Source organism: Aquarana catesbeiana, linkage group LG03 (genome assembly GCF_042186555.1).
Source record: "Aquarana catesbeiana isolate 2022-GZ linkage group LG03, ASM4218655v1, whole genome shotgun sequence".
Lineage (NCBI taxonomy): Eukaryota > Metazoa > Chordata > Amphibia > Anura > Ranidae > Aquarana > Aquarana catesbeiana.
The window spans coordinates 11,619,058-11,633,647 of NC_133326.1; the positions used below are offsets into that span (position 1 = coordinate 11,619,058).

The window sequence follows — 14,590 nt, forward strand, 5'->3', positions numbered from 1 at the left end:
TCTGCCCAGCCTTGACTTGGTAGACCAGGAGTACCCTAGTCCCTGTCAGGAGCCTTGGGCCCCAGGGGATCGGGGGCCGGGGTCATTTCTCTTCAGAAGAGGACTGAGTGTACACCCTGCAATCTTTTTTGTTTGCTACCTTTTTTTACACCTGGTGTTAAGCAGAACTTCAGGAAAACTTCCTGGCTTGCTGACAATAGTTTCACCAGACAGGAAGTGAGGTACAAAAACAAATACAAATTTGATGGGGGTGCTAGCCATTCCCTATTCTGTATGTTTTGCTGTTGGGAATGTTCCTCTGTCTGGTCAACAGTCAGCAGGACAGAAAGTGCAGATAATGGGGCCCTGGAGAGCAGTAAAATCTGAAGTTCCAAACCTTCCCGGCTCAACCCAAAACTAAGAAAAAAGGTTTAGACTGGACATACAATTTATGCAATTGTACATGAGATATAACTAACCACAACCCCCGACTCATCACATCACCACCCTTACGTTCAAAGTCACCTTAAGCTGATTACACAATCAGAAACATTAGAGGCAATATCAATGAATTGAGCAAACAAAAGACCATGTCAAAGCTGTTTCTTTAAAAAATAATATAATTATTGACAAAATTGGGAGCTGCAATAACACTAGGTATATACACTATACTGCCAAAAGTATTGGGACACCTGCCTTTACACACACATGAACTTTAATGGCAGCCCAGTCTTCGTCCGTAGGGTTCAATATTGAGTTGGCCCACCCTTTGCAGCTATAACAGCTTCAGCTCTTCTGGGAAGGCCGTCCACAAGGTTTTGTAGTGTGTCTATGGGAATGTTTGACCGTTCTTCCAGAAGCGCCTTTTTTGAGGTCCGGGAATGATGTTGGACAAGAAAGCCTAGCTCACAGTCACAGGGTTCAATATTGAGTTGGCCCACCCTTTGCAGCTATAACAGCTTCAACTCTTCTGGGAAGGCTGTCCACAAGGTTTAGGAGTGTGTCTATGGGAATGTTTGACCGTTCTTCCAGAAGCGGCTTTTTTGAGGTCCGGGAATGATGTTGGACAAGAAAGCCTAGCTCACAGTCACAGGGTTCAATATTGAGTTGGCCCACCCTTTGCAGTTATAACAGCTTCAGCTCTTCTGGGAAGGCTGTCCAGAAGTTTTTGGAGTGTGTCTATGGGAATGTTTGACCATTCTTCCAGAAGCGTCTTTTTTGAGGTCCGGGAATGATGTTGGACTTGAAGGCCTAGCTCACAGTCTCCGCTCTAATTCATCCCAAAGGTGTTCTGTGGGTTTGCGGTCAGGACTCTGTGCAGGTCAGTCAAGTTCCTCCACCCCAAACTCGCTCATCTATGTCTTTATGGACCTTGGTTTGTGCACTGGTGCGCAGTCAAGTTGGAACAGGAAGGGGCCATCCCCAAACTGTTCCCACAAAGTTGGGAGCATGTCCAAAATGTCTTGGTATGCTGACACCTTAAGGGGTTCCCTTCACTGGAACTAAGGGGCCAAGCCTAACCCTTGAAAAACAACCCCACACCATAACCCCCCCTCCACCAAATGATTTGCACCTGTGCAGAAAGCATGGTTCACAAAGACACGGGTGAGCGAGTTTGGGGTGGAGTCCTGACCTCAGCCCGATAGAACACCTTTAGGATGAATTAGAGTGGAGACTGCGAGCCAGGCCTTCTCGCCCAACATCAGTGCCTGACCTCACAAACGCGCTTCTGGAAGAATGGTCAAACATTCCCATAGACACACTCCTAAACCTTGTGGACAGCCTTCCCAGAAGAGTTGAAGCTGTTATAGAGGTAAAGGGTGGGCCAACTCAATATTGAACCCTACAGACTAAGACTGGGATGCCATTAAAGTTAATGTGTGTGTAAAGACAGGCGTCACAATACTTTTGACATTATAATGTATATATAGTGTGAATCAGGAAAATACCTGCTTTATAAATACGCTCCTAAGTCCTGTATATCTTATTTGATATGATACTTCCAATGCAATGAATGACTGTAACATGCAAGAAACATAACAGCCAATGAGAAAGCAGTTCTTATCTGAACTGACTGCTGTATACTGAACTCCTCTTGGCTATTGTTGGGTTATAGCTCTTGGCATACAGTCCTTGTACTTGGCCCTTTCTTTATTACCTATCCTATCCTGTCCTAAATCACATTTGACGTTTTCAGGTTTCGGAGAGGTTACCGTCTGACAATTGCACTTTTGTTTGGCTGCTTACATAATTCAACTTGATAGTGTTTTTGTGAATAGGGGGCATTCCTCCGATGATCATGATACAGTTGCCGTATATAATATCCTGGCATGGAAGTGTTTTTACCATATACAGCAGATCTATTGTAGTCATAAATGGGTGACATTGGCTCATATTCCTGCTATTGGCAAGGTTGTGCTTTTGCCCTCAGGACCTGGACATGCTCCAGCAGATGTCAAAGGAGTCTTGTGCAGTTCATTCACATACATATAGGTCGAATGTAATTTGGCTTCTTTCAGCAGAAGCTTGTGCACAGAATGACACTGTGCCTATAAAACATTTGCTTTGAGCTCTGTTAATCTCTTGATTAACACAGCTTGTAGGCGGGTGCAGTTAGCTACTTTGCCACTAGGTGGCTCTGTACCAGAATAGTGTCTGGTTACAGCAGACAGTGTCATCAGGTGCTAGGCAGGGCCAGCGCACCAGCTAGGCGAACTAGGCTGCCGCCTAGGGCGCACTGCTGCCTAGGGGGGCGCAGCCACGGCCACTGACTTCCCTATTAGCTTGGCCGTGGTACACGAGGGGCCCTACGCAGGGCTGGGGTGCTGATTGACTCTGCAGAGAAAGCAGCAGCCGTGGAGGACATTCGTCACGGCTGCTGCAGAGGAGGTCAGCAGCAGCTCAGCCTGTGGGCGACAGGCGGGCACAGTTGGGGAGGCGGAGGAGCAGTGTTGCCAACCGCCCGTTAATTTACGGGCAGCCCGTAAATTTAAGCCCATTTTCGGGTTGCCCGTTAAAGCCCATTACGGGCAGCGGTGCCCGTAAAAAATGATGGCCGTGGGCCGACCATGCAACAGCGCATGTGCCATTCTGAAGCCATCTGAGCTCAGGAAAGCTCGTACACGTTCGCCAGGCAGCGCATTTTTAAATGGAACTCTGTAGTACTAGCACAGTGGTATTCATTCTCGGTGCGGCAGTGCCACTGCCTTGTGCGAGCCGCTCGCTACTAGCCGCCACAGGAGCGGAGCGGAGAAGAGACAAACTTACAAAGATGGCAGAGGACTCGAGGAGGACTGGGAGTGAAGCAACTGTGAAGGGGGCAGAGGAGGACACTAATGTGCTTGTCCTATGGAGAGGTGAAAGGGGCAAAGGAGGAAGAGGACACTGTCACAGCCTGTGAACTTGAGGGACACAGAAGGATACTGAAGGGGGACAGAGGAGGAACCTACCATGTCTGCAGGCTCTGTCCCCCACCTCCTTTACCATGTCCACAGCCTGTGTCCCCCACCTCCTGTTCCATGCCCGCAGCCTGTGTCCCCCACCTCCTGTACCATGTCCACAGAATGTGTCCCCCACCTCCTGTACCATGCCCGCAGCGTTTGTCTTCCACCTCCTGTACCATGCCCGCAGCATTTGTCCCCCACCTCCTGTACCACGCCTGCAGAATTTGTCCCCCACCTCCTGTACCATTACCACAGAATGTGTCCCCCACCTCCTGTACCATGCCCGCAGCGTTTGTCCCCCACTTCCTGTACCCTGCCCGCAGCATTTGTCCCCCACCTCCTGTACCATGCCCGCAGCGTTTGTCCCCCACCTCCTGTACCACGCCCGCAGCGTTTGTCCCCCACCTCCTGTACCACGCCCACAGCGTTTGTCCCCCACCTCCTGTACCATGTCCGCAGCATGTGTCCCCCATCTCCTGTACCATGTCCGCAGCCTGTGTCCCCCACCTCCTGTACCATGTCCGCAGCCTGTTTCCCCCACCTCCTCTACCATGTCCGCAGCCTGTGTCCCCCACTCCTGTACCATGTCCGCAGCCTGTGTCCCCCACTCCTGTAATTTTCTTCAGTGGCAGTAAATTTCAGGATTTTTGCCAGTAAAAAAAAATTTGTGTTGTTTGTAAATTTTGGCATCCTGCCAGTAAATTTCATTTCAGGGGGTTGGCAACACTGCAGAGGAGGTGGGCATGAGGTCAGCAGAAGAGGCGGTCATGAGGACAGCTGGAGAGGCAGAGGAGGTGGGCACGAGGTCAGCAGAATAGGCGGTCATGAGGACAGCTGGGGAGGCAGAGGAGGTGGGCACAAGGATAGCGGAGGAGGCAGACACCATGTCTCTGAACGTAGCTGCTGAGGCCGGTGAGTCCACTCTCTGACCCTGTCACCCGCGTGGCACTAAGCAAGACTAATGACACCCCGGTCGCACCGGGGGTAAGTCTTCCCTAGGCCGTGAAATAGTTAAGCACTGGCCCTGGTGCTAGGTCCCTTTTAGGTAGTGCCCTACTGCAGTGATGTCAGGGGTGAGTCAACACCCACATATACAGTGGCAAAAATAATGATTTGATCCCCTGCAGATTGTGTAAGTTTGCCCACTTACAAAGAAATGAAGGGTCTTTCATTTTTATCATAGGTGTATTTTAAATGATAGAGACAGAATATCAACCAGAAATCCAGAAAAAACACAGGATACAAATGTTATAAATGGAGTTGCAGTTCAGTGACTAAAATAAGTATTTGATCCCCTACCAGCCAACAATAATTCTGGCTCCCATACACTGGCTACAGTAGGTGCTCATGTGGTACACAGATTAGTACTGTCAATGTAAGAAGGTGCTCCTAACGACAACTCGTTATGTGTATAAAAGACACCTGTCCACAGAATCTCTTTCTTCCATCCAAACCTCACCATCATGGGCAAGACCAGAGAGCTGTGAAGGGATGTCAGGGACAAGATTGTAGACCTGCACAAGGCTGGAATGGGCTACAAGACCATCAGCAAGAAGCTTGGTGAGAAGGCGACCTCTGTTGGAGCGATTATTCTCCAATCAAAGAAATACAAAATAACCATCAATCACCCTCGGTCTGGAGCTTCATGCAAGATTTCGCCTCATGGGGTAAGGATGATCAGGAGAAAAGTGAGGGAACTATAAGCCCAGAACTATACAGGAGGAGCTTGTGAATGATCTCAAGGCAGATGGGACCACAGTCACCAAACAAACCATTGGTAACACAATACTCCGCCATGGATTGAAATCCGACAGCATCTGCAAGGTTCCCCTCCTCCAGAAGGCACATGTACAGGCCCGTCTGAAGTTTGCCAATGAACAACTAAATGATTCAGAGAAGGATTGGGAGAAAGTGCTGTGGTCAGATGAGACCAAAATTGAACTCTTTGGCATTAACTCGACTCGCCATATTTGGAGGAATAAAAACGCTGACTATGACCCTAAGAACACCATCCCTACAGTCAAGCACGGAGGTGGAGACGTTATGCTTTGGGGCTGTTACTCTGCTAAAGCTACAAGCCGATTTTACCACATTGAGGGGCCAATGGATGGGGCCACATATTGTAAAATCTTGGATGAGAACCTTCTTCCCTCAGCCAGAACTTTGAAGATGGGTCTTGGATGGGTCTTCCAGCATGACAATGACCCAAAATATACCGCAAGCCAACAAAGTAGTGTCTCAAGAAGAAGCACATTAAGGCCATGGAGTGGGCTAGCCAGTCTCCAGACCTTAATCCTATAGAAAATATATGGAGGGAGCTGAAACTTCAAGTTGACAAGCGACAGCCAAGAAACCTTAAGGATTTAGAGAAGATCTGTAAAGAAGAGTGGACCAAAATCCCTCCTGAGATGTGTGAACCAACTACAAGAAACATCTTACCTCTGTGCTTGCCAACAAAGGTTTCTACACCAAGTACTAAGTCATGCTCTGTTTGCGGATCACATACTTACTTTACTCACTGAACTGCAACTCCATTTATAACATGTGTATCATGTGTTTTTTTTCTGGATTTTTGGTTGGTATTATGTCTCTATCATATAAAATACACCTATGATAAAAGTTATAGACCCTTCATTTCTATGTAAGTGGGCAAACTTACAAAATCTGCAGGGCATCAGATAATTATTTTCCACACTGTAAGTCAGGTCGAGAGGTGTACTCATGATATCATGCAAAAGCATGTGGTGCTGCTCTAGCAGCTCCTGGTGGGCAGGGTGAAACACATCAGGGGCATGACTTAGGAGAAGTTACAGGTTGAGGCCGTTTACATCTCTTTTCATTTATGAGCTACTGGTTTGCGGCATTCTTCTGTCACTGCAAGATAGAGAGGAGCACACACACACTTGGTGCATGAGAGCTAAACAGCCCACTCTTGCACGGATGTAACCAGCATGTGTAGGCCCTGGTCATGGCAGGAGGCTGGGAGGAGTAGACCTGCGCCCAGGAAGCCAGCTGTAGACGTTCTGTACCTTATGGAGGTGGGAGCTAGAGCGGAATACCAAAGGCCTTCTAGGCCAGGTCAAGTGTTCCCCGAGTGAGGCTGCTTCCATGGGTGGTCCAGGGAAAATTGTACCTAAGGAGGAGGTGACTACAGAGACAAAAAGGTGGTTCAACAAAATACTGACACAAGGAGGGTGATCCTTTTTCCAACTCAGTGATTCTGTTTTTGATTTTTTTTTTCTGACATGTTGGTGTTATATCTTTCACTTGAATGTTATAAGTTGCACTTAGTAAATACAGCTGGATAAAACAAAAACCATGTCTGTCTTCATTTCAGGCTGCAGAGTATCAAAACGGGATTATTTTAAACCGGGGTGATTTTCTTTTAAACCACTATTTTGTTCCATATGGCCCAAAGTCCGTATGCCAAAGCCTACATATGTAGGTCAGATGTCATGTAACATCAACGTTTGGCTGAATAAGCAATTGCAGTTCCATTAGGGCCTACAAAATCAATGGGTTCTAATAAAAAAAAAGAGATCTATAACTCGTTGAATACAATTTTTAATGAAGGTTGTCTTTTAAGCCCCATCCACCCAGAACTAAGCTTCACGCTTCCCATTTAGTAGTCCAGCATGAGAACTTCAGTGGCCACTACTCAAATTCAATTTAAAGCCTGGACCAAGGAAGCCATTGCTGACCTGCTTCTGAAAAATGTGAGTTGTTTGGCTATCTTTGAAGCATGCATCAAGTGAAGCAACCTGAAGTCAGACCTCCTGCTTTTTGTCCAAACTTCAAAATAAACTGTGATGCTACAACCTGAATTGCTGATGCGGCTACTGGATAAAATAAATATCCGTGCCTGGAACACAGCTGATCACACTGTCAGGTAATGTAGAAGATGAGTGAAGGTCTGACAACGTGGCATAACAGAAACATAAAATTCATATGTTCTTTATTGCCGGTCCATCAACACAAGGGAGAATTCAATATACATCAAGGATTGACGTGTTTCAGCCCCTTATTGGGCCTTAGTCGTTACTGGGTTACAACTAAGGCCCAGTAAAGGGGTGAAACAAGTCAACCCTTGTATATTGGATTCTCCCTTGTCTTGATGGATGTGCAATAAAGATTATATGAATTTTATGCATCTGTTATACCATGTTGCCAGACCTTCACTCATCTTCTACATCCCCTGCTCTTTCTACATGCAAGAGGCTGCTGGATAAGTATGACAGCTAGGCAACTAGCAATTTCAGAAGGAGAGGCCATTACTGGGGGTTCCTTCATTATATAATGCCTTGACTTCCTCCAGTCTTAGTCTCCAATTTGTCACATAAGTTGTTTCACTCACCTGATGGAGTGGAATTACCAGAAATGAGCCTCCTCCAGCACTTTCAGTGACAATGGCTAGGAACTTGGAGTTGACAGCACAGAAAGAGTTGTCATGCACGTTCTTGGTGATGGGTATGCATTCATAACAGTTCTCTCGACTTGCAACCTTGCCGTACACATTCCTGAATTTGGAGCTGCGATACTGTGGGCGCCACGACATCTAGGAGAAGATAAATATGGCATCAATAGCACCGATGTGTAGTAAAGACATAATGATGATTGGTGGACACATATCTTCAAAGCCCAACATCAAACACTTTCATTTTAGTTTTTGGATAGATAGGGGAAGCATGGGCAGAGCTTGAGGGGTCGCAGAGGTTGCAATGGCAACCATGCCCATGCTACTCATGCGGCCTCCCTATCAATGTGTTGCTGGGGAGAAGTACTTGCCACATTACCCTGTGTAGGTAAGTCAGTAAACTCAGAGGGCCTAGGGTGGCTGGGCAGGGGCCCACCAAGGCCCACTCTTGGCCCTTTGTTACCTACACAGCGTGATGGGGCAAGCTGTTTCCCCCCAGCGGTGCACTCTCTGTGGACGGCCTTCCCAGAAGAGTTGAAGCTGTTATAGCTGCAAAGGGTGGGCCAACTCAATATTGAACCCTACGGACTAAGACTGGGATGTCATTAAAGTTCATGTGTGTGTAAAGGCAGGTGTCCCAATACTTTTGACAATATAGTGTTTATTTTAAATAATATAAGTGAAAAGTTCAAGTGTAGTTTGAAAATACAACAGTACATTTGCAATGTTGAAGAATGCACCCGAGGCGTTTTTTCGCGTGTGTGTGCCTCCTGATTTCACAATGAGTAACAAAGGACAAGACCCAAAGCATTGGGCAATGCATGGTATTTATGACGATGGCACAGGGTCAGATATAACCCCAGCTTGAGCGTCTTTACTGAAAGCATGGTCTGTATCACATGCATGTTGGAGGACACGTTGTGCCTGAGGGTGCGGGGTGACAATGGGTCCACTGTCTACGGCCACACACCCTTCCCCTATTCCCTGTCCTACAATATTCCTTACAATGGTCCTCTCTTTACAGCTCTACCCTCTAACATAAAGTGTTAACCATTTCCTGTAGGATCCTCGACTTCACCGCGACCTTTGGCCAAAAATGTCACCAGAAATGAAAAAGACTGAACTATTTTTAGCCCGGATTTTCCCAATCACCCCAATTCCACATGTCTTCTATCAGTGCTAACAACACGGCTGTCTCCTTCCTCATCACCAGATCATCATTATGGGTCTTCCTGGACAATCTTCACCAGGGACTGGGAGACTTGTCCCTATTATCCCTCACTGTTATCATATAGGTGCAGAGTTACATCCCTAGGAAAATAATTACTTAGGCTGCATTCACACCTGAGCGTTTTCAGCTCGTAAAACGCTCATCTCAAAAGTTCCAAAACGCCCAACAAGCAAAATCCCATTCATTTAAATAGCCCCTGTTCACATCTGAGCTTTCTGTCGCCTGAAGCAAAACGCATGAAGCTCAAAAAAGCACATGAGCTTCTTTTTTAGGCAGATTACAGGAGTTTTACATTGGTGACCTTTGGACCTCAAAACGGCTGTACAAAAACGCTGCAAAAACGCCAGAAAAAAACGCCAGAAAACGATACGCTCAGGTGTGAATGCAGCCTGGAAGTCACATTAGTTTCCAGTCAAGTTTCTGTTTCTTTTTTAAAAGAATACAGTATCTCACAAAAGTGAGTACACCCCTCACATTTTTGTAAATATTTTCTTCTATCTTTTCATGTGACAACACTGAAGAAATGACACTTTGCTACAATGTAAAGAAGTGAGTGTACAGCTTGTATAACAGTGTAGATTTGCTGTCCTCTCAAAATAACTCAACACACAGCCAGTAATGTCTAAACCGCTGACAACAAAAGTCAGTACACCCCTAAGTGAAAATGTCCAAATTGTGCCCAAAATGTCAATATTTTGTGTGGCCACCATTATTTTCCAGCACTGCCTTAAACCCTCTTGGGTATGGAGTTCACCAGAGCTTCACAGGTTGCCACTGGAGTCCTCTTCCCCTCCTCCATGACGACATCACGGAGCTGGTGGATGTTAGAGACCTTGAGCTCCTCCACCTTCCGTTTGAGGATGTCCCACAGATGCTCAATAGGGTTTAGGTCTGGAGACATGCTTGGCCAGTCCATCACCTTTACCCTCAGCTTCTCTAGCAAGGCAGTGGTTGTCTTGGAGGTGTGTTTGGGGTCGTTATGTTGGAATACTGCCCTGCGGCCCAGTCTCTAAAGGGAGGGGATCATGCTCTGCTTCAGTATGTCACAGTACATGTTGGCATTCATGGTTCCCTCAATGATGTGTAGCTCCCCAGTGCCGGCAGCACTCATGCAGCCCCAGACCATGACACTCCCACCACCATGCTTGACTGTAGACAAGACACACTTGTCTTTGTACTCCTCACATGGTTGCCCCCACACACGTTTGACACCATCTGAACCAAATAAGTTTATCTTGGTCTCATCAGACCACAGGACATGGTTCCAGTAATCCATGTCCTTAGTCTGTTTGTCTTCTGCAAACTGTTTGCAGGCTTTCTTGTGCATCGTCTTTAAAAGAGGTTTCCTTCTGGGACAACAGCCATGCAGACCAATTTGATGCAGTGTGCGGCGTATGGTCTGAGCACTGACAGGCTGACCCCCCACCACTGCAACCTCTGCCACAGAAATCATATCCCCTCTCAAGCGTCTCTTCTCCAGAGAGAATAAGTTCAGTGCTCGCAACCTTTCCTCATAACTAATATCCTCCAGACCCTTTATTAGCTTGTTGCCCTTCTTTGTACTCGCTCCATGTCCAGTACATCCCTCCTGAGGACTGGTGCCCAGAACTGGACAGCATACTCCAGGTGCGGCCGGACCAGAGTCTTGTAGAACGGGAGAATTATCGTTTTATCTCTGGAGTTGATCCCCTTTTTTAATGCCAATATTCTGTTTGCTTTGTTAGCAGCAGCTTGGCATTACGTGCCATTGCTGAGCATATCATCTACTAGGACCCCCAGGTCCTTTTCCATCCTAGATTCCCCCAGAGGTTTTCCCCCAGTGTATAGATTGCATTCATATTTTTGCCACCCAAATGTATTATTTTACATTTTCCTACATTAAATCTCATTTGCCATGTAGTTTTCCACCCCATTAATTTGTTCAGATCTTCTTGCAAGGTTTCCACATCCTGTGGAGACGTTATTGCCCTGTTTAGCTTAATATTGTCCGCAAATACAGAGATTGAACTGTTTAACCCATCCTCCAGGTCATTTACGAATAAATTAAATGGGATTGGTACCAGCAGAGAACCCTGGGGGCAGAGGCTGCTCTCTAATTAGGCAAACTAGGCGATTGCCTAAGGCCTCACACTCACAGGGGCCTCGCGACCACCTAATTTAAGAGCCACCTCTGCTGACAACAATGCCGCTGCGGAGGAGGCTGCGCTCCGGCCAGCAGAGGGTTAATGCTGCCTGTGAGCTCCATGGTCAGGCAGTGGAGAGAGGACGGGGCCCTGTCTGTGTCTTGGGGAGCACTGGCTTGTCCGGGGGAGGTGACTCATTCCAGCACCCGGAGCAAAATGAAACTTATTCCCGCTGCTCTGGCGACGCAGCTCGCCCCTCCCTTCATCCCTAACTGGAGTGCTCCGTAAGCAGAGCTGCAGAGGGGAAGTGGAGGGTCCCGCTGAGGAGGAAGTCTCACCAGCGCGGTATATGGAGCCGATGGAAGGGGGAGGGAGAACAGAAATGGTGTCTGGGCCGTCCCTCTCTGGAGCTGTCAATTAGGGTGGGGGGATCCAGGCTCCAGCTGCAGGGAGAGGCACAGCTACCTTGCCACAACCCGTTCTGCAGCCAGCTACCACCAGCATGAGAGAGAGTCAGGCCCCCATCCCTGCTCCTCCAGCATGAGAGAGAGTCAGGCCCCCATCCCTGCTCCTCCAGCATCCCTCGGCCACTGGCCTTTAAATCCACCCCCTGCCCTATCCCCTCCACTACCTTCCTCCTGGTTATCAGTGCCACAGTCAGATGAGCTCAGTCCTGTGCCAGTGTCCCAGTGTGCCAACCTGTGCTTGACAGCCCCTGACACCTCCCTCCACCCAGCCCTTACCCCCACCTATGCAGGGCTCCACTGCGGGAGGGACCGGTGGTGCCAGTCCAGTGCTGATCCGCAACCATGGTGCTGGCACTGCCTGTTGATTGGCTTCTCCGCTGCTATCTCCCTCACTGACACCAGCACCGAGATAGAACACTGACACCAGCACTGAGATAGAACACTGACACCAGCACCGAGATAGAACACTGACACCAGCACCGAGATAGAACACTGAAACCAGCACTGAGATAGAACACTGACACTAGCACAGAGATAGAGAGCACTGACACCAGCACAGAGATAGAGCACTGAAACCAGAACCAAGAAAGAACACTGACAGCAGCACCGAGATAGAGAGCACTGACCCCAGCACCGAGATAGAGAGCACTGACACCAGCACCGAGATAGAGAGCACTGACACCAGCACCGAGATAGAGAGCACTGACACCAGCACCAACATAGAGCACTGACACCAGCACTGAGATAGAGAGCACTGACACCAGCACTGAGATAGAGAGCACTGACACCAGCACTGAGATAGAGAGCACTGACACCAGCACTGAGATAGAGAGCACTGACACCAACACTATAAAGCTCTTAATATAGAGCAGCACTGACACCAGCACTGAGATAGAGAGCACTGACACCAGCACTGAGATAGAGAGCACTGACACCAACACTTTAAAGCTCTTAATATAGAGCACTGACACCAGCACTGACACCAGCACTGAGATAGAGAGCACTGACACCAGTACTGAGATAGAGAGCACTGACACCAGCACTGAGATAGAGAGCACTGACACCAGCATTTTAAAGCTCTTAATATAGAGCACTGACACCAGCACTGACACCAGCACTGAGATAGAGAGCACTGACACCAGCACTGAGATAGAGAGCACTGACACCAGCACTGAGATAGAGAGCACTGACACCAGCACTGAGATAGAGAGCACTGACACCAGCATTTTAAAGCTCTTAATATAGAGCACTGACACCAGCACTGACACCAGCACTGAGATAGAGTGTACTGACACCAGCACTGAGATGGAGAGCACTGACACCAGCACTGTGATAGAGAGCACTGACACCAGCACTGAGATAGAGAGCACTGACACCAGCACTTTAAAGCTCTTAATATAGAGCACTGACACCAGCACTGACACCAGCACTGAGATAGAGAGCACTGACACCAGCACTGAGATAGAGAGCACTGACACCAGCACTTTAAAGCTCTTAGTATAGAGCACTGACACCAGCACTGACACCAGCACTGAGATAGAGAGCACTGACACCAGCACTGAAATAGAGAGCACTGACACCAGCACCGAGATAGAACACTGACACTAGCACAGAGATAGAGAGCACTGACACCAGCACAGAGATAGAGCACTGAAACCAGAACCGAGAAAGAACACTGACACCAGCACTGAGATAGAGAGCACTGAGATAGAGCACTGATTCCAGCACTGAGCTAGAGAGCACTGACACCAGCACCGAGATAGAAAGCACTGACCCCAGCACCGAGATAGAGAGCACTGACACCAGTACCAACATAGAGCACTGACACCAGCACTGACACCAGCACTGAGATAGAGAGCACTGACACCAGCACTGAGATTGAGAGCACTGACACCAGCACTTTAAAGCTCTTAATATATGTTATTTATACAATTATTTTTTTTATCGCTTGAATTATTTTTCCCTTTATGGGCATAAGTGGGGCCTCATGTCTAGGTTTTGCTTAAGGCCACAAAGCCTAGAGCCGCCTCTGCCTGGGGGGACCCCACTACCCACCCCTGACCATTCCGAGTATTCGCCATTTATCACCACCCTCTGAACTCGCCCTTGTAGCCAGTTTTCAATCCATGTACTCACCCTATGGTCCATGCTAACGGACCTTATTTTGTACAGTAAACGTTTATGGGGAACTGTGTCAAATGCTTTTGCAAAATCCAGATACACCACATCTACGGGCCTTCCTTTATCTAGATGGCAACTCACCTCCTCCATAGAAGGTTAATAGATTGGTTTGGCAAGAACGATTCTTCATGAATCCATGCTGATTACTGCTAATGATACCGTTTTCATCACTAAAATCTTGTATATAGTCCCTTATCATCCCCTCCAAGAGCTTACATACTATTGACGTTAGTCTAACTGGTCTGTAATTCCCAGGGATGTATTTTGGGCCCTTTTTAAATATTGGTGCTACATTGGCTTTTATCCAATCAGCTGGTATCATTCCAGTCAGTAGACTGTCAGTAAAAATTAGGAACAATGGTCTGGCAATTACTTGACTGAGTTCCCTAAGTACCCTCGGGTGCAAGCCATCCGGTGATTTATTAATGTTAAGTTACCCAAGTCTAATTTTAATTCTGTCCTCTGTTAACCATGGAGGTGCTTCCTGTGTTGTGTCCTGAGGATAAACACTGCAGTTTTGGTTACTGAAGCCCCCCGATTTCCTCGTGAAGACTGAGGAGAAGAATAAATTTAATACCTTCGTCATCTCCCCATCCTTTGTAACCAGATGTCCTTCCTCATTCTTTATGGGGCCAATATGGTCTGTCCTCCCTTTTTTACTGTTTACATACTTAAAGAATTTCTTGGGATTTTTTTTGCTCTCCTCTGCTATGTGTCTTTCATGTTCTATCTTAGCTGCCCTAATTGCACCC

General features: G+C 47.6%; 1 protein-coding gene across 1 annotated transcript in view; it reads right to left on the reverse strand.

The window, feature by feature from the left end:
* The window catches only part of CORO2B (coronin 2B), a 102,858-nt gene that overhangs the window by 41,338 nt on the left and 46,930 nt on the right, over positions 1–14,590 (reverse strand). The window contains exon 2 of the mRNA XM_073618272.1: positions 7,777–7,977. Coding sequence (XP_073474373.1) covers positions 7,777–7,977 — 201 coding nt within the window. The remainder of the gene's footprint in view (positions 1–7,776; positions 7,978–14,590) is intronic.